Source organism: Leopardus geoffroyi, chromosome D4 (genome assembly GCF_018350155.1).
Source record: "Leopardus geoffroyi isolate Oge1 chromosome D4, O.geoffroyi_Oge1_pat1.0, whole genome shotgun sequence".
Taxonomy (NCBI): Eukaryota; Metazoa; Chordata; class Mammalia; order Carnivora; family Felidae; genus Leopardus; species Leopardus geoffroyi.
Genome location: NC_059342.1, coordinates 89,018,195 through 89,045,668, shown reverse-complemented (window position 1 = coordinate 89,045,668; position 27,474 = coordinate 89,018,195). Strand labels below are relative to the sequence as shown.

At 49.1% G+C, this 27,474-nt stretch overlaps 1 protein-coding gene and 1 long non-coding RNA gene across 3 annotated transcripts in view; one reads left to right on the top strand and one right to left on the bottom strand.

The window, feature by feature from the left end:
- Positions 1-27,474, bottom strand: part of ABL1 (ABL proto-oncogene 1, non-receptor tyrosine kinase) — a 143,218-nt gene that overhangs the window by 16,910 nt on the left and 98,834 nt on the right. For both annotated transcript variants that reach the window (XM_045468789.1, XM_045468790.1), the window contains exons 2-4: positions 13,311-13,484; positions 12,456-12,751; positions 4,183-4,455 (exon numbers count right to left, since the gene is read on the bottom strand). In XM_045468789.1, the coding sequence (XP_045324745.1) occupies positions 4,183-4,455; positions 12,456-12,751; positions 13,311-13,484 (743 nt within the window). The remainder of the gene's footprint in view (positions 1-4,182; positions 4,456-12,455; positions 12,752-13,310; positions 13,485-27,474) is intronic.
- On the top strand, positions 1,735-6,792 carry LOC123593210. Its single transcript, XR_006710187.1, has 3 exons — positions 1,735-1,848; positions 3,183-3,276; positions 6,688-6,792. It is a non-coding gene; the product is annotated as an uncharacterized LOC123593210 (long non-coding RNA).

Genomic DNA, 27,474 nt, shown 5'->3' with positions numbered 1-27,474 from the left:
GCGGCCTCTCTCCCTGACGCCCAGCCCCCTCGGAAGTCAGAGAGCCAGCGCGTGCGATGGTCCAGGGCCATCCTGCTCATTTCTGCAGCTCTCTAGTAGAACCAACTGCCTGGGGGAAAACACCACAAACAAAACCCCAACCAAAACAGGCTGGTGGAGCAGGGCAACGGAGGCACTCTCTCAGCACGGCTGGCCGCGTGCAAACTGGCACCGGGACAGTCTCCTCACGGCCAACGGGGAGAACCCCTGGGGCACCGTCTGTAACAGCAAAGTACTGGAAAGGACACAAATGCCCGCTGAAGGCATCCACGCGAAAGCAAGACCCCCGTACGTATACGGATGTGGAACGGGTGCCGAGCTACGTGGGGTGGACACTAGGAGGTGCAGGGCAGTGTCCACAGCATGCGGCCCTACGGTTAGAAGGGACACCCACACGTGGACTACTTCCAGAAGGGCACAAAAATCCAGGGGGGAGGATACTGTGTGCATCCGTTACCTATTCGAAAAACAGGTAAAGAATTTAAGCCTTAACATTTCTCATCAACGTTATCTTCCACTTTTTTAACGTTAAGTCTGTCAGGAGCTTAGGAGCCAATCCTAATGCCACATTAGATCGAGAGCAGTCTTTCCCCGATTCTAGGACTTCCAGAACGGCTTCATAGGAAAAAAAGGGGGGCTCATAAACAAACTTCTGGAATACAGCTCATTTGAAACGTGGGACTTCCCTGTACTGGACGGTTGTTTCTCTCAGGCACATCCCACCTTTAGCATTGATCACACACAGGTAAAGTTAAGCCTAGGACCTGGTGAATAACGTCAAAATTCAAACTAGCAGGTCCGGTCGGTGGCCTTTGCTGTAATTCCAGTTTCCCGCCCACAGGGGTCAGCCTAGCACCCTCCTGTCTCCCGTTTTTTGGTCTCCGGCCCTGAAGGTACAGGACCCAACGTCGCCTGGTGGATCAACACAGAGTCCGGGTTAAAGCAGGGTCTTGCCACCCCCTGCTGCTTCAAGAGGGTCTGCCTCTGCCCTCTGAGGGGCCAGTGACACAAAACAGGCAGGATGAGACGGACCAGGGGATGGTGGAGAGCAGACTGAGACTCAGGTGCCCGGCTGGGGTCTGGTGCAAAGAGCTGCCAGGGCTTTCCAAGGTGTCCTGAAGAGCGAGGGAGATCTAGCTGCCACCCGAGAGGAAGTGGATGGGGGGAGGGGATGGGGATGGGAGACGTCTAAGACGCATGACTGTGGTTGACATATTTTGCATGGTGTCCAAGGGGTGAGAACTGGAATGACAATTAAGGAAAGGAGGAGAAGAAAGGAGATGGGCTTTGGGGCAGGATGTCTGGGCCGGAACCCCGGGTCTGCGGCTCCCCAGCGGGTAACACCAGGCCAGTTGCCTGGCTCGCCCGCACTGCACGTTCCTCAAGCCTGAAATGGCAGTGACAGGTGGGCCCTTCCCTTACAAGGTGCCTGTGAGGATTAAGTGAGATGCTACACACGGAGTGGAGCACTCAGACTGCAGGCCCATAGTAAGAGCTCAATGAACAGTAACCATAACTGTCATTTAGAACCCACTCAAGGTTCTCAACCTCTCCAGGGGCGATAAATGCCCCAAAGAGTGCTATCAATCTTACTGGACAAGCGGGAACCCTATTGCAGAGATGTGCCTTATGCGGAGGAGGAGGAAGAAGGGATAATTTACTTAGCACTTGCCCAGTACTGTATTTCGGGTTGACATACATCTCTAGAATCTGACGCCTTCCCTTTTCCCTAATTAGCTATCACCTGGGGTGACGACTCCGAGAAATCCACACAACTAGATTCTGTACTTTTTTACCAGCTGTAGGACTGTAAGTTAATAAGGCTCTTGGGGAAAACCGTTAAAAGTATAAAAAAAAAAAAAAGTTTAGTAGTGTATCATTAGAGACATAGACTCTAAAAGGCACCCAAGGGGCGCCTGGGTGGCGCAGTCGGTTAAGCGTCCGACTTCAGCCAGGTCACGATCTCGCGGTCCGTGAGTTCGAGCCCCGCGTCGGGCTCTGGGCTGATGGCTCAGAGCCTGGAGCCTGTTTCCGATTCTGTGTCTCCCTCTCTCTCTGACCCTCCCCCGTTCATGCTGTGTCTCTCTCTGTCCCCAAAATAAATAAACGTTGAAAAAAAAAAAAATTTTAAAAGGCACCCAACTTCCCGATAAGTCTGATTTGCGGGTACAAGAAAGCCACCACTGCCAGACAAGTCCCTCCGGGAGGCGCCCTGCCCTGACTCCCTGGCGGCGGCTCAGGAACCAATGTCACAGCGTCAGCTGCTGGACTGTGTCCTCCCCACGCTTCGAGGAGTGCAAACTCTCCCTCTTTCTAACGTTTTCAAACAAGGCTTGCTGGGTGGAAACCAGGAATTTTGTGCTTTTGTTCCTCTTTGTTTCACGTGTGCAAATACTGGCGAGCGCGTGGGTGATGCCCGGGCCTTTAACAGTTTCTCAAGCTGGTCAAGGCCCGGAGGCCAGCCTGGTGTTCAGCCCTGTGCCAGATCGGGACACTGAGCACAAGCACACGCCTCTCCCTGGACTTGCCTGGTCTGGGGGTGGGGGGACGGGGCAGCGGCCGGGGCAGCGCATATCCAATCACCTTATTCCTGCGGATCAGACCCTTCACTGCGCCCCACTGCCGCCAGGAGAATGTCCCCGGCTCCGTAGCCTCCGTGACTTACCGTGGGCTCTATGCCCTCCGCCTCTGTCCAGGCCTCCGCTCCTCTACTCCGGCACCAACCCACCCTGCACTTTCTCCCCACCACGGGGAGCTCACCAGATCCCCCCCCCCTCGTTCCTGTGCGGTGTGAGGGCGCCTTGCTCCTGCCTCGGGCCCCGGTCACCCCACGCTGCAGGTTCTGTCATTGCCCGTCTCTCCTCCTAACTGCGCTGTTCCACCTACCTAGGCTGGCCTGAGGTGCAGAACTCTACTCTCACAACCCTAGGGCTAAGCCCAGGGTCTGGCAAGCAGAAGCGAGGGTCTCGCTAAGTGCTTATTGAGTTTTGAAAAAATCATGTCTGGAAAGTATCCAGGAGTCCTCAAGTGACCCCAAACCACGCTACCCGCCCCCCCCAACACACAAGCGTCAGTCCTGCTCCAAGGGCTGATCTAACGGGGTACGTTCAATAGGAGCGCCAGGAGCCACCCTTGTTTTCTAGAACTGCAGACTGCGAGTCTTTCTCTGAAGCATCACTTTACACGAGCCAGAATCTGTAATTTCCACTTTGCTGCACCTCTGAGTACAGGTGGCAGGTAAGTAACAGAGTCCCTGAAAGGCAAGCGATCTGGCTGCCCGGGTCTCCAAGCACGTGCCCGACGGGCTCCTGAGAAGCGTGTGCGCGCCTGGGTCCCTTCCTCCAGCCGGGTGGATGTTTTCCTTCTTCTTCTTGTCCAACGGCTCCAGGAGGGCCTCCCCTCAGCCTCCGCGTGGGTGTCAGGGTAATCGGTTCGCTTACAGCAAGTGCAAATGGCACAGGTCAACGCTAGGGGACGCTCTGGCCACAGGTAAAAAGCTCAGATCACATCCTGAAGGCCGAGGGCCCCAGATGAAACCCGCTGCTTGGCCTCAAGGTTTCAAAGAACTTCAAACCCCGCCCAGAAACTGTGAACACCATGCGTTAGTGCAGACGAGAGAACGATGGCACGGAACCCGAGTAAGAAGCCCTGACGTTCCCTTCATGCCTTCGTCCGCTCCCGTTTCCAGCAGTCGGGACTCACACTACACAGAACTGGATGGAACCTGCCAGGAACGCCCAACGCGCTCGCCTTTCAGATCTGCCAACAAACATCCACTGGAGAGTCCAACGCATTTTGGTTAAATCCCCTTCTTTCAAAACTCACAGCTTTTCCCCTCCTTCTCCTGCTTCTCAATAGGAAGTGATTCAAAGGCCACACGGACAGAACGGAAACCCACGGCTTTAAAAGATTCTTGCCACGGAATGAAAAAACTTCTCCGAATGACTAATCTTTTTACACCAAAAACCACAGCGTGCCTCAGCACTCACCCTACGTGGAGGCACGGAGTCTGGGAGGGGGAACTGAACCCGTCGGAAGAGGTCGGCCGAGGCCTGCAGAGGCCCTTCCTGGGCTGCCCCAGGAAGCCCTGGGCAGCAACGAACCGTGTTCAGCCGCGAGCTGCAGCGGCAGCCCCAGACCTACCTTCAAGGTCTTCACGGCCACCGTCAGGCTGTATTTCTTCCACACGCCCTCGTACACCTCTCCGTACTGGCCGCCTCCCAGCTTGTGCTTCATGGTGATGTCTGTGCGTTCCATCTCCCACTTGTCGTAGTTGGGGGACACGCCGTAGACGGTGGGCTTGTTGCGCTTGGGGGCTGGGTAATGGAGAGTGGTGATGAGCCCGTCCGCCACAGTCGAGTGATGGTGAACCAACTCCGCCAGAGTGTTGAAGCGGCTCTCTGAGGAGACGTAGAGCTGAGGGAAACAGAGACAGCACAGCCTTCAGCCCACGGGCACACACACACCCAGACAACTCTGCTGAGCCCAAGTGAGGGTGCAGAAAATCACTTAGACTGTGCTCCTCGACACTTGCTGTAATTTACTTGCTGAAGCAGAAAGATACGATAAAATGCCTCAGGGCCTTTGCACCTGCTGCTCCCTCTGCCTGAGATCCTTCGGCCACTTAATCATCATACGCCTGGGTCTCCCTTACCATTCTGAGCCCAGGGTAAATGTCATTGTCACTGTGCCACTGGACCTAGTCATCACCCAGCACTAGTCATCAAATCACCTTCCTTCCTTCTCTGCATTGTACTTACCGCTGGCTGATCGGTCCCTGTTTATCTGCTGGATTACTTCCTGTCCGTCAACACCTTCTAGAATGTCAGCTTCTTGAGAGCAAAGCCCTAAGTGGTCTGTTTTTATCCTGGATCCCCAGTGTGGAGAACAAGAAATGAGCACATAACAGGCACTAAATAAATGCCTGTTGATTACATTAACGAAGAGCAGAACTTAGTATTTGCAGACTAAAAAAGAAAGGTTTTTTTTTGTTTTTAGTTTTTTTTTTTTTAACGTTTATTTATTTTTGACAGACAAAACCTGAGCGGGAGAAGGGCAGAGAGAGAGACAGAGAGAGGCAGACACAGAATCTGAAGCAGGGTCCAGGCTCTGAGCTGTCAGCACGGAGCCAGATGTGGGGCTCGAACCCATGAACTGTGAGATCATGACCTAGGCCGAAGTTGGATGCTTAACCGACTGAGCAACCCAGGTATCCAAAGAAAGTAATTGTTTAAAATTACGCTTATTACCTGAAACCTAGAATTATTACTTATAGTTATATAATTATCCAGATCTAAACGGTGACCCGAGATGGAAATCACTAAACAAAACAAAAATCTCTTTCTCATTCTTAGTCCCTTGATCTGGGCTAAGGAGCACCAGAGGCCAAGGCTTGCAAACCCCAGCTGGATGCCACCATGGGTGCCCCTGGTCAGCTCATGCCAGGAATGGATCGGGGATGCACAAGGGCCACACAGCCTCCTCCGCCGTGGGGAAGGGAGGAGAGAGGATTATAGACACGAGTGCACACAACCCGTCCACGTGTGGTTCTCGTCTGAACACACAGGAAAGGAAAGGAAAAGAGCAGCTGACAGACAGCAAGTAGCGGATGGTGACAGCCATCTTTCTTCTTCTTTTTTTTTTTTTTTTTTTTTGCTCGTTTCAGGGAGGCGGTGAGGGAGTGCTTCCGCATTAAACGATTCCACGTTGTAATCCACACAGGACATCTGGACTCCAGGCAGACAAGGGATCAGTGAACCTACCAGCCCATGAAGGGCAGCCAGCGAGTGTGGGAAGGGGGAAAGGACACTAAAAATCATGACTAGGTGTTCATAAGACTTGCCCTGACTACAGAGACAGAGAAGGAACACAGGTTTGAAAGAGCGGTGATGCCTGGGGCAGGAAGAAGAAAAGGGAACAGGAGTCACCTCTAGCTGCAGTCTCTTGATTACCTAAAAACAGAAGAGGGGGGTGGGGTGGAAACCGAAAAAGGAAGAAAAAGCCTGAAGCACAGAGCAGCCCAAGGCCTTGGCTGTCGGTTATGGGAGGCTCCCCACCACTTTCCGTAAGTTTGTCATAGGAGAGAATTAAAGTATTTTCAAAGAAGAAAATATTAACGAATGCATGAGTCGATGCCATTTGCAACCCTCGAGAGGGTAAATAGGATTCTTTCTCGCTTGGGGAGATGACAGTTAAAACTCAGGCGAGCCAGTGGCCAACTCTGACTTAGGGGTTTGTAATTTACAATCTTTTAGTTGCAATCCTAGCGAAACAAAATTCTTGAGCAACCCAAGAACTGTCGAGAAAGAGCCTCTAGCTCTGGGGGACTCGTCCCTCTGCAAGACGGTGCCCCTCAATGGCAGGACCTTTCAGGGTGAGGAGAAGGCCCACCAGGAGGCCCCACCGAGAACCTCTGAGTGGACGGCTCTAGGGACACGTGAGGAGTTGTGCTCAGGGCGCACGAAGGTGTTGGGAGGAGGCAGGGAGCACAGGCACCGCCAGCCTGGGAGCTTGCCCCGAGCCGAACGTCCACACGGTGACGTCCTTGGCACACTTGTCAGTGGGCAGGGCCGGGTGGGATGTGGGGACAGCCCCTAATCCCACCCCTCTCTGGAAACCTCTGTCAGTTGTCCAACTACCTCACTGCAGGTGCCAAGTGTTCCAAGCCGTCCTGTTTCGGGGCAGCTGTTTTCGCTACCGTGGAGTGTAGACAAGAGGGAAGAAGTGCTCCCTGGAATCCAAGCCCCCCCCCCCCCCCCCACAGCACTGGCACAGTAAGAGCCTGTCTACCTGCTGGGCTCCCCAGGGCGGTGGCGGGGGGGGGGGGGGGCGCAGGTCACCTGGGAGCAAGGCTCATTCCCTACTTCTCCCCTTCTCCCCGGCAGCTTGCAAGGAGTGCTCTCCAACCGGAGGATGGAGGATCGAGTTCCCTCAACCACCCAGAATGCTAATGGCTCCCCAAGCCCTCGTTTATGCAGAATTCGTGCTTGGTCCCCTTTGATTCCCTCACAGGCTCTTCCTGCTAGAGATTTCAGAGTTACGGGAGGTTTCGCTGCTCACACCCACTTTATCCTTTTCTGTAATTAAATGTACAGACCCTGTGACTTAGAGTTCATCTGTCAGCATAAAATTTACATACCGACACTTATTAAATATTAAAACTACTCTCCCTTTCCAGCGCAGTGCACGACCATCTTCTAACAGTCAAGTCTGGAGGCTTCCTTCTGGTTAGTTCTGAGTACCGCGCATTCTGCTAGTGAGCTGGGTGGTCTGCATCAGGAATTCGTGGCCCGATCAAAGAAAGTGAAATTAGCATCAAGACGTTCAGAGAAGAAAGTGAAATTAGCATCATGAATGGCATGTCATTATCCTGCGCACCTGATCACATAAACACTCTGGCTGCTCAGCCGGGACTGGGCCTCTTCCTGATCACACAGGAACCCCAAAGACAGGACCTGTCAAAGCAGCTCGCCAGAAACAGCTTTTCCTCCTGAGAGCCACACGGCCAGGCTTATCAGCGCTTAGTCCTGTGCCCCCTTTAGGGGCCTCAGACCCCGGAGTCCCACCCGGGAGGTACTGGTTACAGGTTACAGGCAGCCTGGCCTGAGAGCTTCCAGAGTCCAGCAGGAAGGCAGGACTTACTAATTAAGCAGGACTTAATAATGCTCCGAGGCTCCCGGACAAGGGGAAAGTCAGCCACGTGTTAGCAGGCTTTTCCCCGGAATGCCTGCACCTGCCAAGCCACCGTCAGGGTGGGTAAATCTTAAAAACTCAAGAGGTTGCGCGGTTGGCCCGTCCTGCCACCTCTGCTAAAGCTTAAGCCCAAATTCCATTCCTGTCAACCTGAACCTGTCACTTCGGCAGACCGTGACAATAAACGTCACCTGGGAACTTCTTTGAAGAAAAGGACAAGGGCTTCAAGGGCTACAAGGAATTGTGGAACCTGACAGTGGCATCCCACAGAAGTAAATAAAATGCAGACACAAATAGCCAGAACTAAAAATGATCCAGGCAGGGGGCTGGTGGAGAGGAATGCGCCTTTGACCCCACTGAGCTGGCGGGGAGCTTGGAGAAAGCACAGAGCACGACACTCTGACCCCAGGGTACGTGGAGGTCTCCAGACTGTCAAGAGTCCTAGGAGCGGCGATGGCTCAGCTTGGTGAGGCCCGTGCAGGAGTCCAGCTCGAAGCTCCCCGAGCCCCGGGGCCGGCCGGCCGGCCACAACTGCTGTCGAGGCTTAGGAACATGACAACAGCAGCAGTCCAGAGCCAAGAGGGCGGAGGCACCAAAGAAATCTTTTGGGGCCTTGGAGAAGAGTCTGCCATATTCAGTCGTTGTGTGAAGATTAGCTGTTTGAAAATAAGAATTAAACTTATGCAACCCCAGCCCGTCCCTCCTACCGACCTTAAATTTTCCCCTCAGAAATCCAAAAAGGATTGCATCAAGGCTCTGCTATGTGAGTTCTTTTTTTTCTCAGGGCCGAGCCACACGGTCTCATGCGTGGCTGTGAGACCGCCCCCACTACCTCTGACGCCGTTCCCCTCATTCCAGGAACATGATCCCACCCCACACAGCCCCTCAAGTGCAGGCCTCACAGAGAGGCGCCTCCGCAGATGGCCGGCCCGATAACCCCGGGGGCTGAGCCGTCTCCAGGTGCTGGGACAGCTGAGGGAAGGGGTCTCTGCCAGGGAGGGAAGACGGCAGGAGGCCCAGCACGCTTGGGTGAGGCGCCCAGTGACGGACACCGCCCGGTCAAATGAGTTCCCTGTGCTCCAACCCGGAATGAAAGGAGCCCCTGGCACACCCCTGGCCGGCTTTTCGACCGACGGGTTGGCATCCTCATCGGACGCCTCTCAAATGCTCTGAATCATGTATCCCACATGCAGACCTTACTCTCTCCCTCTGAACAGTATTTTGGACCAACCGGCGGCTAATGAGTCGTCAAACTAGATCATGCCTGCCCGAATCTGTTCCTAGGATGCCTGATTAAACAACTCCAGGGAGCAGAAACCGGGGCCCCGCGCAGCCCAGACCTCAACTGATTACCGCTGGATCAACAGCACCGATGGGAAGCAAGCTGTCAGCTCCGGGAGATCACCTCCCTCACGGGCGGGGTGCTCTGCTCTTCTAATTCACTACAGAGGAACCCTTGTGGTCTGAAGGCACGGTTTCACAGGGCCCGCCACCCTGGAATGCACCCTTGCAGAATGGAAGGACCCAGCTCCACATCCGGGGTAGGGCGAGGCCCCAAGACACAAGCTGATAGGGCCGGTCTGTGGTCACGCATCAGCAAGCCCCTGTGCTCCTGTACAAACCTCTGCCGTCACAGAAAGCACCAGGTAGCAGCAATAAGGACTTCGGCCAGAAGACTTTGGGATGTGCGCGAAAGACAACAGAGAAGAACGTGAAAAAGAGAAATACACATGCATTCGTTCTGGGTGAGGAGAGCCATAAAAATGCTAAGAGGGTTAGGAGGAGGGGCCCAGCCCTACCCCACGCTGAAACATATTATAATTCTGGTATGGGAAGAGAACAGAGAGCAGATCGACAGACCCAAAATGCATAAGCTAATCTGGTATATTTCAAACATGTAGGAAAAGATAAATTTAGTAAATGGTACAGGGATCCCTCAAAACACGATGCGCATACGTTACACGTTAACGAGAGACCGTCGTGGCCCATCCGGGACAGAGGTTTCCACGAGCCTGCTAAACACAGTGTTGATGAGGCGGAGGGACACAAGCCCTCCTACATTTCTCATAGAGGCTGCAGGTCTCACCAGAAGCAAGGGGAGGAAACACATCTGTCCAATTTCTACGGGAGGTAATCTGACAACATCCACACAAATTTTTTTTTTTTAATGTTCATTTATTTTTGAGACAGGGACAGATTGTGAGTGGGGTAGAGGCAGAGAGAGAGGGAGACATAGAATCTGAGGCGGGCTCCGGGCTCCAAGCACAGAGCCCGACGCGGGGCTCGAACTCATCAACCGCGAGATCATGACCCGAGCGGAAGTCAGACACTCAACCGACTGAGCCACCCAGGCGCCCCAACATCTACACAAGTACTGAATGCACAGAACCTTCAATCAGTTCCAGCAACTTACTTCGCATACGCTTATACCCAAAACAAAGTATGTGCGATATGTTCAAACCGCGGGATGTGACCCACTAGGGGGTCTATGAAATAAATTGAGGGGATTCTGGCCAGAACTTTTAAAGAAAATGAAACCGAACTGAATGGAATACAAAATACCAAGAGTGCATCACCTCTAGCGAGGGTAAGTAGGGTTTCAAGAATCTTCTGTTACCAGTGAGGACTGGGTGCTACTGTAAATGTTTTCATACAGTGTGCCAACATTATTATTTTTTTTTTTTTTTTAATTTTTTTTTTCAACGTTTATTTATTTTTGGGACAGAGAGAGACCGAGCATGAACGGGGGAGGGGCAGAGAGAGAGGGAGACACAGAATCGGAAACAGGCTCCAGGCTCTGAGCCATCAGCCCAGAGCCCGACGCGGGGCTCGAACTCACAGACCGCGAGATCGTGACCTGGCTGAAGTCGGACGCTTAACCGACTGCGCCACCCAGGTGCCCCTATTTTTTTTTTTTAAGGTGTGAAAGCCACCTCGTGTTATTTATAACAGCCAAAGATTGGAAACCACCTAAAACTCAACCCCCAGGGGGCTGCTTCAGTGAATGATGGTCCATCCGCACGAGGCAGTCATTAGTAAGAATGAGGTGGCTCTAAACGCGCTGCAGGAAAGCAATCTTCAAAAAATATTACTAGGTGGGAAAAGCAAGATGCAGACCAGTGTGGAGTTTGCATCATTTGTGCTTTTTAAAAAAATATAAACGTAAACCTGTACTGGGGAACTCTGAAAGAAACTGGTCACAGGGGGGTGGGAGGGGCCTCTGGGCAGGGGAATGGAATTAGGAGACGGAATTACTTCCCACTCTAATTCATTTTGTTCTTTTTTTTTTTTTAAAACATGTGCACACATTACATGCCATTTAAAAAACACATCCAGCATCTAGACCCAGCCCGATAATCTGCTATCTCCGCCCTCGACACTGGCAGAGTGTCTATAGCAGGGTCTATAGCAGGGCCCGAGCCTGGTTCCATCGATCACGTAGGATGTGATTCTGGGCAAGAAATGTTCTCCCTCTTCAGTTCCCATCTCCTTAATGCAAAAATGCCGTAGTCCACAGCAACCTCTGCCCTGAGGACTGAGGTGAAGTCTAAATGAGACTGAAAAATGCAGCGGCCAACAGCAGGACCCCAGAAAATGTTAATCCCCCCCCATCCCTTCGTGGACTCTTAAGCAGTGTTCATATAAAGATCACAAAACCACATGTATCAACTCTTCTACAAAACTACAAGTGAGGGGGTGCCCAGGTGGCCCAGTCAGTTAGGTGTCCGACTCTTGGTTTCGGCACAGGTCACACAATCTCACGGTTCGTGGGTTCGAGCCCCGTGTCAGGCTCTGCACTGGCAGCACAGAGCCTGCTGGTGATTCTCTTTCTCCCTCTCTGCCCCTCCCCTACTGTCTCTGTCTCTCTCAAAATAGATAAACTTAGAAAAACAAAAACAAAAACAACACAGGGGCCCTTGGGTGGCTCAGTCGGTTAAGTGTCTGACTTCGGCTCAGGTCATGATCTCACAGTTCACAAGCTTGAGCCCCACATGGGGCTCTGTGCTGAGAGCTCAGAGCCTGGAGCCTGCTTGGGCTCCTGTGTCTCCCTCTCTCTCTGCCCCTCTCCTGCTTGCATAGTCTCTCCCTCAAAAACAAACATTAAAAAACAAACAAAAAACCCAAAAGCTACAATCTGGGTTTGGAAATCTCTTGATATGATGACGTGATCTCATTTTTGTTTAAAAACTGTGTGTGTGTATGTATGTATCCGCATGTAGACACATACACACGTGATCTTATCTGTAGGAAGAATGTCATGTACTTATTTGGGGGAAGTGCTCTTAAGGGGCCTTTTACCCTAAAAGTATCTATCTATTACTGCAACTTCACCCACTGGAGATGAATTGCTATCACAATAGATTTTTTAAAAAGGAAGAGACGTAGTATCTTACAAGAAGTGCGTCCAAGAACCAACAGGTAATTCCCCGTCTTATGAAACAGCTAACAACAAAACCCCAGCAGGACAGGCACAGGGCCACCCCAGGCCCATGGACTTATCACATCACGTGATCAGTCCTCGACAGAAGGTCTTTCACAGGCTACTGGAACACCGCCTGCGGTCACCTGAAGATGTCGTCTTCGAGCATCTTCCCGGTTGAGCTTTGCCGCGGTAACTTCTCAACCCCAGTGGCAGGAGCTCTGGGTCCTCCTGGCCAAAGACTAGCTGCCCATCCCCGCGCCCCACCCCCAGCCGGTCAGCTCCCCCGTCTGGGGTCCCCTACCTTGCCATCAGAAGCAGTGTTGATCCTGTAGTGGTACACTCTCCCTTCGTATCTCAGCGAGATGGACCTCTGGCCGGGGCTGCTCTCGCTCTCCCGCACCAAGAAGCTGCCGTTGATCCCGCTGCTCAGCAGGTACTCGGCGGCGTTGCGGGACACGGGCCCGTGGTACCAGGAATGTTTCTCCAGACTGTTGACCGGCGTGATGTAGTTGCTTGGGACCCACCCTTGGCCATTTTTGGTTTGGGCCTCACACCATTCCCCATTGTGGTTGTAGCCTAAAACCCGGAGCTTTTCACCTTGGAAGAGAATCAAACCAGACGTCAGCTTCCAACGCTGGCTTTGTTCATTCCCATGTATTCTTATAGGATTACTAAAAAATCTCCAAATTCCTAACTACCTGCTTCGCTGGAACAAATCCGCATAAATATACGCATTTGTGGGTCTGTAGAAGACAGAACATGCAGAGAAATACACAGCCTCGGTTTTCGTAAATAATATATGCTGCGTTACCCAAGTGTTCTGTTCCAAACATAAGGAAGTTTCTTCGGGAAAAGATACTTTTTCTTAAAAAAATAAAAATAAAAATAAAAATAAAAGGTGTTTTCTGTGTCTGGCCCATGTGTCCCTTTCACTATGAAATAGGGGATGTGTGTTTTCTAAGGACGTATCATATAGGAACTCTTCTCCTTTAGGAAAAGTGGCTCTCTTATAAAGATGCTGGGCTTTTTTTGGGGACCTCCCTGCATTCCAACTTTAAAGCTGCTCTTTCAGTCAGTGAAGGGGTATTCAGTCAAGCCCCAGTTTCCCCTGATTTCTGTCTCTTGCAACCCCCCATTTGGTCCGTGGCCCTTTTACCTTTAGTGATGCTTAGGGTGTTATCCCCACTGGCCACAAAATCATACAGTGCAACAAAAAGGTTGGGGTCATTTTCACTGGGACCAGCAAGAAGGTTTTCCTTGGAGTTCCAACGAGCTGCTTCGCTCAGACCTTGGGGCTCAAAGTCAGACGCTACTGGCCTCTGAAGGGCTTCTGGAAGAGAAAAGAAGAAAGGAACAGGAAGAGGTGGGGAAAAAATTAGTTTTGTTCTCAGGAGCAAAAATAGTCTGCTTCCATCATTATACTTTTCTAATTTATTTCGCAACATCAACACGCATTTTGTATTAATAAGAAAGGCCGTAGAATAAAAACGGACCCTTCCTTCCCCAAACCCTGTGAAAAGCATCAAGCATTTTCCTTCCAAGGTGGCAATTACTGTTCCTAAATAGCTTCAGCTTTTTAAGCTCATTCATTCAAAATGAACTCAGTTAAAAACGGAAATACTCCAGGGTGCCTGGGGGGCTCGGCTGCTTAAGCATCTGACTTGCTCTTGGCTCAGGTCATGATCTCCTGGTTCGTGGGTTCGGGCCCCACATCGAGCTCTGTGCTGACAGTGCAGAGCCTGCTTGGGACTCTCTCTCTCTGCCCCTCTACCCTGCATCTCTCTCATGCTCAAAATAAATAAATAAAACTTAAAAAAAAAAAAAGAATACTTAAAAAAAAAAAGAAAAAAAAAAAACAGAGGAACGCCTGGGGGGGCGGGTGGGGAGCTCAGTTGGTTAAACGTCTGACTTTGGCTCAGATCGTGACCTCATGGTTCGTGGGTTTGAGCCCCGCATCAGGCTCTGTGCTGACAGCTCAGAGCCTGCTTCAGATTCTGTGTCTCCCTTTCTCTCTGCTCCTCCCCCACTCAAGCTCTCTCTTGCTCTCGCTCTCAAAAATAAATAAACATAAAAAATTTTTTTTTTATATCTCGTTGTAATGAACCACTACAACATGAAAAACGAGGGTCTTTCGATGCTAGCTAGCTTTTTGTACTCCTGACTGAAGTAAACCTTTAGGAATTGTATTTGCTAAAAGAGTAAATCCCACACTCTGTCATTACTGTTTGGTCATCTCATTTTATGAATCATGAGGGCAAAGATCATTTCAAGGAAGAGGGTCTTGTAACACTGCCATTTCCTAGAAGCCTTAGTGATGGGCTGGGCCCCCATTCTCTTGAGTGTTCACACGGGCTCTAAAGGCACACCTAGCACAATCGTGATGGGGGACTGATCAATTAACCAAAGAAAGCTAGTTAAAAGCAGAAAATTATCTTTTTCAAAGATGTGGGATCTCCCACCCCCACCTGAATGCATGTTGGTTTGCTGGCCTTGACTCTGCGGGGACAAGGCCTGTCCTTTCGAGGGTAGGCACGTGCGAAGCACATTCCCAGCTTCAGCTTGCTGCAGGCTGGGGGAGAAATGGGAGCCATATGCCATCTATTGGCTTATGACTGGCTCGCTCTCAGCCCGTCGGGTAGCAACGTTTAAAACCACCCGTCCTTACTATGTCTGAGGCGTCCATCTGAAGTTCACAGGTACAGTTCTCTTCTTACAACTGCATTTCACTGGTTTCATATTGAACAAGTAATTAAAACAACAAGTGTATCTGAAATAAAGAGATGTGGAAAGAAACACAAGGGGCTCTCGGTGTGGCCAAGAGCAGGAAGCGGCAGCGGAGTGGCGGGGTTGGCTGCCCTAGCCCGTGGGTCCCGGGCACTGGGGAGGCAGGTGTTACAGGAAGCAAGAGCATGATGGTCAACCCAACAAGTCGGTCACGTGGAAGCAAGTCCAAAGAGCTTCCATTGTGGTTATATTAAGTAACACCATTAGCCTCAGGATTCTTAACATCAAAGAACTCTTACATATCGACAGAACAAGATAAATCCTCCACTGGGGGGGGGGGGGGGAGGGAGGCGGAGGAGGGAGGAATGGACCAAAGCATGAATAAGCAATTCACAGGAAATTTAAATTACCATTAAACTTGGGAAGCACGTTACGCCTGGCTAATAATCAAAGAAATGCAAAGTCTTCATCAAATGGGCAGACCAATTTTCTTGAGGCTAAGTCAGTGTAAGGCTTGAAATGGAACTCTCATGCAAAGCTAGCGGCTGCTGTAGAAAGTGCTGTACACGTTAGGAGGGCAACTGGAAATACAAATCGAATCTCTAAATAATTCCATAACCTTTGATCAACCTCCAGCAATTATCCCGAGACCCACATGATTATTTCTAGATACTGATTGTTTTTAACATTTTTCAAGCGTTTATTTTTGAGAAAGAGAGAGAAAGCGAGCGTGTGCACGAACCTGAGCCGAAGTCAAGTCGGAAGCCTAACCGACTGAACCACTCAGGCGCCCCTCTATATACTAATTTTGAAATAACAGCACAGAAAAAGAGAAGTACAAGGTATCTATCAATAAAAGATAAGTTAGTTCGTGGTCCATCCGTAATACAGAATACATTCAGAACATCATTCAAGATATTTTTACACAAAAACTACTACTGGCTTGGGGCGCCTGGGTGGCGCAGTCGGTTAAGCGTCCGACTTCAGCCAGGTCACGATCTCGCGGTCCGTGAGTTCGAGCCCCGCGTCAGGCTCTGGGCTGATGGCTCAGAGCCTGGAGCCTGTTTCCGATTCTGTGTCTCCCTCTCTCTGCCCCTCCCCCGTTCATGCTCTGTCTCTCTCTGTCCCAAAAATAAATAAACGTTGAAAAAAAATAAAAAATAAAAAAATAAAAAATAAAAAATAAAAAACTACTACTGGCTTGGGAACATACTCATAATAATGCATTAAGTGCTCATACTACAACCTGTCATTTGCAGCGTGATCCCAATTTTGTAAAAACTGAACGAAGTACAGAAGGGACTGCACCAAACTGTGAACAGTAGTTGACAAGGGGTGGGGAGGGGTAGGATTACAAACATCGAACATTTTCTTTATTCTTTTCTGGATTTCGGCTCATTTCTCACAATGGACGTGGGTTGTTTTTGCAATTCAGAAAACAGTGACAAAAATAGAGACACTGCCATCGTCAGTAGAAGCCAGCTGACACTTCCACAATTGATCGTCTAACCTGAAAAAGAACCCTGGGGGAGGAGGAACCTCCTCGTGCTGTCCTGAAAAAACATTTGTGCACCTCCCTCTGGAGTCCCAACCTTGTGGCCATGAGCACACAACTCTGGCAGACCAGGCCCACACAGGAAATTAAACCAAAGTCATGAATACAGAAACGCTTTTCTTCTCAAATGCCATTTGACCTCTTCTATCGAACATTCTGCAGCATCTGGATTTGATCAAAGTTACATAATCAGGGGGAAGTGGCCTGGAAAACACCTGGAAGAGGCAGAAGGCCGATACTCGCCCAGGGCTGCCTGTGGATTTCAAGTCAGGGTTCAAGAGGGACCGTCCCCGACAGGGAGACCGATGCTGGGAATTTCTCGCGAGGGGATGAGCCCTTTGTCAGGAAGGAAAGGGCCTCCCGCTGCTTTTCGATTCAACAGGACGTCAGGAAATCCAAGGCAGTCTCTCCGTTTTCCTCTCTAGTTCTCGCTCCATTCCACAAATTTATGGCCGAAGCCCAAAGGGAAGTAATGCCCACGCATGCCTCTGGATGGAGACACTGAAGTGTAGCCACAGTCCGACACCAAAACCTTCCAGTCAATTCCCCATCCAGGCTGATGTCAAAATTGACTCACGGTGCATAAATGCCAAGTTCCTTGCTTCATTTCATAGTGAACTGTGCTCGTCAACCTTAAAAGTGATCACAGCTCACAAGGCCAACACTGCAGAATGTACTTGAACCTTCCTGGCTTAACGCGGGGACTTTCTGTCAGGCCCACTGTCAGGAAGTCGGACCCTTAAAGAAGCCCCGAAGCTTCATTCAAGAAAGATGTCCAAACTAGCTCCCCTTTTCTGTTCTTCCAATGGATCTTTTGGCTATTGTTAAGTCTTGGGAAAGAAATTTCAGCGTCTGTTGGGGCGTCTGGGTGGCTCAGTCGGCTAAGCATCCAACTTCGGCTCCAGTCACATGATCTCATGGTTCGTGAGTTTGAACCCCACATAGGCTCTATGCTGACAGCTCAGAGCCTGGAGCCTGCTTCAGATTCTGTGTGTTCCCCCCCCCCCCAACTCTCTGCCCCTCCCCTGCGCTCGTGCTCGGGGCCCATGCCTGCTTAACTTATTTCTAAGTAAATATTCTAAGTATTCTAAGAAAATGGCTTGGGTCTTTAAAGTACAAGTTAAAGATCTTCTTATACAAAAATAATCCTTTCTTAAAGTTGTGAGTCAGTGATCAAAAATGTTTACGGAAGATTCTCAGATAAGGCGTATCTGGTCTAGACGGCCAGGGGCTGCCCCTGCACCCACCAAGGGCAAACAGGAAGAGAAGTAAAACGTTGGTGACCTTCAGGGGCCATGAGGCTACTTCACAGACCCGAGGGGAAGGATTTCACCTCCAGGGAAAACATCCCTGGGAAGCTCCCACCTTCCTGTAGGTGCTGGTGCCCAAGGCCTCGGTTTGCTCTGTGAGTACAGAGCGGAGTGGGCTCTCCTTCAGTGGGGAGGGGAGGGGAAGTGGGGGGTCGGGAGGGGGCAGGGTGTGTCAGGCGTGATAAACACTCCCTCTCCTTTTGCTCACATGCAATTCTTTAAACCCTTGTTGTTTATTCTTATTTCCTCTGTGGGCCTTTCACTATTACCCTCCAGTTCAAGGAATCTCTGTAATTCAGAAATCTATAAAACAGATCCCTCAAAAAGGAGGGAAGGCTTCGTGTTTTATTTCATACTCGGTTCCAACTGATGAGATCATGCTCAGACTATTCTCAAGTCAGTATACAACAGTCTCCTACAACTTTTTAGAATATGAGCTTAGAGGAAAAGTATTATTTCCCACAATCTGAACTTGATGAAAGTCCTTTTACCCACTTTCTACACGGTCCTTTATTTTGTAATTTACACCCTCACCCAGAGCGGCTAAAATTATTTAAAAAACGGGCTTAGTTGAATACAGCCTTGGCCTTAACATCACACTTCACAACATCTTCCCAGCACCCCCAAACACTGTGTTAGCTGCTGGGGAGCAGGGGCAGGGTGAGGTGGCAGTGATGCGAAGAATCCCCACACGGCCTCTGCCCCTTGGGGGAAGAGAACACAGCTGGTGAAAATGTACGCGGCCTCGATAGCAAAAGTCAAATAGAAGACCAGGTGAATTTCTAAGAACGCAGACATTGGGGCAAGGAGGTGTGAAGGGGCCCGCTCACCAGCACTACACAGAAGGGGCTCCTGAGTAAGACCTCGCCTGGCAAGGGAAGCAGGATTAACACAGGGATCCAAGGCGAGCCTGACACACTGAGGCTACTCAGGGAAGGATCTTCATCCGTGCTGTGGACCCTCTGGTGATGTCTCCAGATGCCTCCAAAAAAAGTCAGGGACGCCTGGGTGGCTCAGTCGGTTGAGAGTCCGGCTTCGGCTCAGGTCATGATCTCACGGTCTGCGAGTTCGAGCCCCGCGTCGGGCTCTGTACTGACAGCTCGGAGCCTGGAGCCTGTTTCGGATTCTGTGTCTCCCTTGCTCTCTGCCCCTCCCCCGGCTCATGTTCTGTCTCTGTCTCAGAAATAAATACTAAAAAAAAAAAAAAAAATTTAAAAAAAAAAAAGTCTGCAAATGCAGAGAATATGGAGGGCTGTAAGGGAAAACAGCTGTATGGAAACAGTCCTCAAATCTTAAACAGAAATTTATTTGTGATACAGGGCTTCTTCATTAATGCATTAAGTATCTACTTATTAATGGATTAAAGAAACAAGATCTAGTAGTAACTACTATCATTTCAAAGTTCTGATATGTGTAAGTGATAATCACAACTGTTACAGGACACGAAAACATCGGATTTCTACTGGTGACAAAGTCACCAATATTGCTAACCTGACTGTGGTTTGTTACCTACATTCTTAAAAAAATGAAATACTAATTTTCAGTTAGAGGTTAGTGAAATAAAGTTCTAAAATTTTCCCATCCAAGGAAATGGAGCCCCTGAATTCTATCCCAGACCCCAAGGGCTTTCCAGGTTAACAACTCCTACACCATAGATTTGGTTCAGTAGAACCCCTGTAATCTGACAGGGGGAGGGGCCTAAAAAGAAGGCTGCTATAAATTAGTGAGAAGTCCAAATTATGCAGTTTTCTTTTTAAATAAATGCAGTTTGGGGGTGCCTGGGTGGCTCAGTTGGCTAAGCATCTGACTCTTAATTTTGGCTCAGGTCATGATCTCACAGTTCACGAGTTCAAGCCCTGTGTTGGGCTCCATATGGACAAGACAAGAGCCTGGTTGGGGTTCTCCACCCCTCCCCTGCTTGTTCTCTTTACTCTAAGTAAATAAACTTTAAAAATAAATAAGTAAACAAGTAAATGCAGTTTTAGCACTTCCCACTTACAGGCATTATAAGCGTTAAGCTAAATGGGTTTCTGGAGAAAACTCCTTTTAAAAATAACAAGTAAAAATAATAATAATAATAATAATAATAATAATAATAAGTAAAAAATAAAGTTACTTAAAATTAGACCAAGGTGGGGCCCCTGGGTGGCTCAGTTGGTTGAGCTCCCGACTTTGGCTCAGGTCATGATCTCACGGTTCATGAGTTTGAGCCCCACGTCAGGTTCGGTGCAGACGGCTCAGAGCCTGGAGCCTACTCCGGATTCTGTGTCTCCCTCTCTCTCTGCCCTCCCCTGTTCACGCTCTGTCTCTCAAAAATAAACAAACATTTAAAAATTTAAATAAATAAATAAAATTAGACCAAGGTTTAAGTATTTCCCCTGGAATCTTTACATTACAATGTTCCTAGCAAATCAAGCTTAGAAAACAGAATTCTCCGCGTCGTCTCTATCAGCAGTCCAAGTATTAACTTTCTGAAAGATACACAGAGCCGGCCCCCTCCATCAAAAAGCAAAAACAAAAAGAATTCTGTATCGCTTTCTAGGACTCTGTTGTCAAAGAAGCCTACGGTTACTGGAGACGGAGCATAAAGACGGAACACCTCACCATCTTCAAACCACTCTGAATACGACACCCCCACACCTCACCCCTGCCTCATCCCAGCTAAGTTTACACCCACATCGTGGCCACTTTTCCTCCTCAATCTCCCTGATGGGTCCTGTCCTGTCCGTGTGCCCCACCGTGCCCTTGACTGGTTTCCCTGACTCTGCCCACTGCGTTGTGCCTCCACACTGCCACCAGAGGGGTCTTTCTAAAATGCAGCTCCGACCGAGCGGCTCTCCTATTAAAATCCCACGGAGAAGGCTGCTGGCAGAGGCAGAAGAGATCCTGCCTGTCACTGGCCAGCCACTACGTACTAGCAGGGTCACCTGTGGCAACACAAAGAACAGGACGGTCAAGTGCCCTGCAGGGTAGACTGCAGTTTGCAGATTAACAGGCAAGACGCGGTTCCCAGCGTGTAACAGGCCCTCTCAGCATGGCTGGGGTCATCATCAAGTCCGAGCTCCTGAAGCGGGTACACGAGGCCCTGCAGGGTCTGGTCTGCGACCAGCTTCTCCCACAACCCCCGGTCCCCCATTCCAGCCTCCCCAAACCTCTGGAAGCTTCCCCCACCCGAAGCTTGTTGCTGCCCCGGCTTGTGAGCACTGGGACAAGTGCCATTTACTCTCTCCGGAATGCCTCCCCAGCCTACTTTCCATCCTCCTTGGCCTCACCCCTTCGAGTGAGCCTGACTGGTCCTCCCTCCTCTCTGTACCTCACCCCTAACTGATTATCTCCCCTTCACCTCCTAGGTGAAGAATCTGTAAGCCTGGGCTCCAGGGTGGACAAGCCTTGTTTAAATTCACTCTACCATGTCTTGAAGACATTAATTGCCCGGCCTCAGTTTCTCAATTGCACAATAGGGCAACAACAGCGTCTACCCAGCTGGGCTGTCAGGAGGGCTCCACGCACACCGCAGGTGGAGAATTTCTGCACAAACGCCACATGTGGTACCTGGCCCTAGGACCCTGCCCTACAGGCCAAGCACTTCTTCATTTATTATTGTTCCCACAATAATGTGAACTCTGGGGCAGAGACCAGCATTTTTTTTTTTTTTAATTTTCTTTAATGTTTATTTTTGAGAGAGAGAGAACGAGTGGGGGAGACACCGAGAGAGAGGGAGACAGATTCCGAAGCAGGCTCCAGGCTCAGAGTTGTCAGCACAGAGCCCGACGCGGGGCTCGAACTCAGGAGCCGCGAGATCATGACCTGAGCCAAAGTCAGATGCTTAACCGACTGAGCCACCCAGGCGCCCTGAGACCAGCATTCTTATCACAGCCTTCACCCTCTGCCCCGGGCTAGGCAGGACATACAGCACCACCAGGTGTTTATTTAAATGAACAGCTAGGCAGAACCCCTTGCACTTGACTGTCTTTAGCAACAAAGGAAAATATTAAGTCCGGAGTGACGAGTATACCTTAATTATCTGTGAACCTGCAGAAACAGCAGACAGCAGGATGGAGAGCAAATGGCACTTGACCAGGAATGCTTTTATAAAGATCTAGGAAACGCAATCATTTTTTAAAAAATGGAATGTAAACCATGGTCAAGATCCCGAAACACAGCGCAACGTGAAAGTACAAGAAACAGGTTCACAAGAAACAGGACTCGTGACAGGCCGGTACGGGCAGACGGCCCCTCCACACACTTTTATTTTTTTTGTCTGTGGGGGAGGAAAGGTTCCCCAGATCCTGGCACTGGACCCGATTCAAACTGTGGGCAGTGAGCCCGCTCACCAGAGAAGCATTTACTCTGTCACAGGTCCTCTGCGGCAAACTGAAAGCCTCCCCTTCCGCCTGCCAGGCCGGGGATGGTTTGCGAGTACTCACTTCGTATGTCCTGATCTCCCTGAAAAGGTCATCAAGGATGCCTGGGTCAGGTTAGACCCGACTCACCGAAGGGGCTACCCAAGGGCAGATGAATCCCCGAGAATGTCTTGTTTGCCATTATTCCTCCTACCGCTAACCTGAGTAACTGAACAGGACCATAAAAAGCTATCTGGGTTCCCAAAAGCAATGGCTGATTCTATTCACGGCCCACCTTTTCAATTCAGTTTTAAGGCACTCCGTGTAGGGTACTACACTACCCCGCCCTCCTCACCCCCCCTCCCCCCCCCCGTAAGTCTATTAAGCAGACTCTCTCATGACGGGCGTTTTGAGAGGCCAGGCGACAGAGGCAGAGGTGAAGGTTACTCACGTGCCTCTCCCACGGCTTCCCATCCATCAGTCTGCATGGCTCACACTCAGCCCCTTGCACTGCTTTCAATCTCTCTCTCTCTCTGGACCTTGCTCTCTCCCTTCCTCTCCTCTGGATCTCTTCCTCTGCCCACCTCTGCCATCCCTCCCCGTCCCGTGTCCCCTGGGTTCTCCCTTTCTGGTCTCAGCCTTTCTCCTCTTGGGTCTCTGCCTCCCTCTCCTCCTCCATTCCCACCTCCTTCTCCCTCGTCTGTCTTCTGGGTCACCCAACACAGACAGTGTAACAAAGTACCTAGGTGTGGGTTAAGAAAGAAGGATCTGAACGCCAATTTCGGGGACTGACAACTCTCATCATCGGAGGGCAAAGTTAGACTCTCAAATGTCAGTAATTAGCAAGCTGTTTTTCCAAACGGCTTTGGAAGTAGAACTTCAACGAGGCAAGAAAACAAGATTGACCATAATTTGCTCTCTGTTCTTTTTTTAACCAAGGTAATCTTGGGCCCAGCCGACTATGAAAAATGACTTAATCTGCCCTCTCTGAGGCTCAAATTCGGGACCTTCCGATTAGGAGACGGACGCTCTGCCAGCTGCACTAAAAAGGACAATTTAAAATTGACCACACGTTGGGAATTATTAAAGCTGGTGATGAGTACAAGGAATTCAATGGGCTGTGTGCTTTTCCTTTAAAAAAGTAAAAAAAAACCAAACAAACAAACAAACGAAAACCCACAAACCCCCCAAAACTAAGAATTTATTTTATGAATCTTTCTGGGTGTTTAATTATGATCCGCTATTACAGACGGAAAGTTAAATTCTTCCCATATCCCACTTGATCTTATGGTCTTGTATTTACCTTTTCCAGTTTTATTGATATGATTTACATATCACATTGTGTAGGAGTTTCAGGCGTACAACCTAACAACTTGCTGTATGTAGACTGTGAAAAGATTGGTTACTACAGTAAGTTTCGTTAACATCCGTATCACCACACAGTTGCACATTTTTTCCTTATGTTGAGAACCCTTAAGATCTACTTCTCTTAGCAACTTTTAAATATACAGCACGGTGCTGTTAACTACACTATCTATAGTATAACTATATAGTTATATCTATAGTCTAACTAACTATACAGTGCTGTTAACTAACTATCGTGTTGTACAACGGTGTTATGTATTTTTTTTTTTTTTAATTTCTCCGTCGACCATTTTTCCTGTTTCTATTTCGGATCAGCGATTACACTGACAAAATTATGACGATTTTAGAACAAGGTAATGAGAGGTAGATGTTCAGTCTTCACATCTTTGGAGCTGTGGAAAGAGTAAGATGCCAATCATGAATCAACGGGATTCCTTTTCCACAATTAAAACATTCAGCATGGGCGTAAGAAAGGATCTGGGGCCGGAGGGGGGCGGGGGGGGGATGCCTGGCTGGCTCAGTGAGGCGAGCGCAGGGTTCTTGATCTTGGGGTTGTGAGTTCGAGATCCACGTTGGGTGTAGAGAATACTTAAATAATTAAAACTTACAAAAAAAAAAAAAAGGATCAGGAAAAGGGAAGATACTTTTCCTTAAAACTGATGATAGAAGTATTAATTTTATGCATCAGAGCAAACATGGAAACAAACTGTCTTGTTAACAAGAAAACCTATGGGTAGGTTCAGCTCGATTCTGTCATGACTTCAGCCATTGGAGAAACTGGCAATGCCAACCTTTTAGACTGCTCAATATTTGTTTAAAGTAACAGCTGATATGTGCTAACATCCTGCTCTGTGCCAGGCTCTGTGCTGAACAATTTAAATGAAATCTCTCCCACAAATCTCACGACTCAACGAAGGAGGGCCTACCACGAGTTGTATTTGGAAATGAGAACGCCGCCGAGGCTCAGACAGCACGATGCCCAGGACCAGCGGGCAGCAGGGCTGGCATCCAGGCCCCGGCTGGCTGGCTCTGGAGCTGCGGGTGTCACACGAGAAGAGGACTCTGCAATGCCCTAGCCACGAAACTGTCTGCATTTAGGGACCTCTCAAAGGAACCTCATGCAGGTATAAATGCAAACAGTCAGCACTTTATTGATTTCAAAACCTTCACGTGAATCATCTCCTAGATCCCCAAAACGATCCTCTCAAGGTTGGCTGGACAGAGGATGTTGTTCTTTCTGTCTTAGAGGCAAAGAAACAGAGAGGCTGAGAGAGGTTAGACAAAAATGGATCTCCTGACTCCAAATTCAGAAGTATTTCCAAAGGGCACAGGGGCCTTTCTCCTCCTCTCTAGAAACCTCACAGTGGTGGTATGCAAATAAGGTAAGGGTATCTACAAAGCGCTTGGTGCCAGCGCCTGTCACATCATAAATGCTCACCAGTTTTAATGTCACCTCAAGCGAGGAGAACTGGCTGGCTTTCCATTAGGTTCCTGGAAGAGGCTGGCATTTTCTTTGTTACTAAACAAGGGAAGCACGTGATGAGCCCAGGAGAGAGTATTTAGAAAGAGAGCCTGAGCTGCTCTACAGAAGTTCTAACACTGTACATATCTGTGCAGCTGGCACCACATAAAGTATTTGCCAGAAAGTTAACTGCTGAAAAGCAGCATTTTAAAGCGGCCCTTAAAATAAATTTGAAAGTTCAAGAAGAGTTCACTTCACATTACTTTTGATTCCACACTACAGAGCTAGCATATACATGTACAATATTCATGAACGATGTATGCAAATACACACATAAACAAAGAAGAGTGAACTGGGAAAAAAAAAAAAAAAAGAATTCAAATGGCCAGTGCTCAGGGCGCCCGGGTGGCTCAGTCGGTTAAGCGCCTCACTTCGGCTCAGGCATGATCTCATGGTTGGGGGTTCGAGCCCCAGGTCTGGCTCTGTGCTGACAGCTCAGAGCCTGGAGCCTGCTGCGGAATCTGTGTCTCCTTCTCTCTCTGCCCCTCCCCCGCCCGTGCTGTCTCTGTCTGTCTCTGTGTGTGTGTGTCTCTCTCTCAAAAATAAACATTAAAAAAATTTTTTTTACATGGCCAGTGTTCATGTTTTCTTCCACATCTCTAGGGGGAAGCAATAATCAGAAAGCTGGGTGTTTGAAGTCAACCTAAGATTGTAAAGCTAAATGCGGTCATGGTGAATACATACTGCCTATAAACACACATTTTCACAAAGTTGGAACGCAAAATTCAAATGTTTTAAACGCTTATTGTACGCATACAATATCTCCAGAAGGACACACAAGAAAACTCCTGAGTAACTGCCTCTGGGTAGGGAAACTGGGTAGGAGACACAATTACTTTTCACTAAATACCCTTTTAGAATGTTCTTTTTTTTTAAATCATGTACAGCTATTTTAATATACATTTAAATTTTCTTACTTCTGCGAAAGATGATCATTTTTATCAGTATTAGTTTTCTAGAAAAGAAAGAAAGAATAGCCTTATTCCAGACGTTCTTGAAGCTGCCATTTCCACATCCACAGAGAGTGCCAAAGGTCACAGTCACAGTTGGTAAAGCACCGAATGGCTGAAACTCGGCTCTCTGGAGCCAGACGGTATGGGTTCAAATCCCAGCACCACCACTTGCTAGCTCTGGGACCTTAGACAAGTTTCCTAACCTTCTGGGGCCTTAGGTTCCTCATCTGTAAAGTGGAAATAACCACAGGGCCATCATGAGAAACACGCACACCAAATCATATAGAAATACTGAAACACTGCTTGGCATACAGTAAGCGTTTAATTGTTGCTTTGACAGCGAGGCCTGGGGAGCGCACAGATGCATGATCAGGTCGCATTCACGGCGGGAACCATCTTTGACAGAATGCAAAAGCTGACTATATTCGACTCTCTGTGCCCTGAGCGGCCTGCGCCCTGAGAGGGTGTCAATAAACACTGATTGATTGACTTAGGATGTCAGTAAAAAACGGAAAGGCTGGACAGGAAGCAGTAAGACGCTTTAGATGAGATCCACCCCCTAAAATAAAAACCAATAATTCAACTATGCACTAAATCTCCAGTTTACCCCAAAAAAACAGTCTGCCCTAAATCTCCGGTTTACCCCAAGAAAACAAAAACAATGTCACAGCTCTGCAGCTACAAAAGTCCAGTTCATCTACTCCGCCCGTGGGCGTCCATCTGCAAATGGAGATAATGCCGAACACTAACTCGATACAGATGTAAATGAGAATGTGCTCAGAATTTTGAGCAACTTGGAAAATAAGCGACGCATGAACTGAAGATGATTTTGGCCGCTTCAAATGCCAACTTTCAGGGACAAATAAACCGTCTCCTCCCTCCAACTGGTGGATTTTGTGAGCCCGCTCGAAGGCCCAAAATCGCAGGCAGGGAAGAGGGATGGATGTCCACATCCTGTGAAAGCAAGAGCAAACAGGTTTCACCTGCATCACTGGTGTTTATGGTTTAAGCTGCTTATGTGACTCCAGGCAGGCCCTCAAATCAGAAAGGAAAAAAAAAAAAAAAAAAAAAAAAGGTGGCTGGTGAGGGTCGTGGGGGTATTAAAAAAAAAAAAGTTGGAAGGAAAAGAGGTTAGACCATTTATGAGGCCTTCGTTTATTTCTCCTTCCTTTTAAAAAGAAGTACGTTACAACTTCATGGCACACTAGCAGCAATCCAACTTGTTCTCAGATGAGCTTTACATTTCTATTCCTATTTTAAGTCCTCAGTGAAAATGACAGAGAAATACCAGCAGGATTTCGTCTGGGATGTCCGGTCCCTAAGGCAGATCGATTTCAAGTCCAAAATGACGACCCCCACGCACCCTCCCCGGTTCACTTTCTTTCGGTTGTTACTAGCAAAGAAAAGGAAAGGCAACAGGAAAGAAGGACACCGGGGATGAGAGAAGGAAAGGAAAGCAGAACGGAAAAAAGGCAAAAAGAAAGATGCTCCTGGGTCTGCACTTTATGGAGCGAACCCAACATGAGGTCCCCCCCTCCCCCGCCAAGT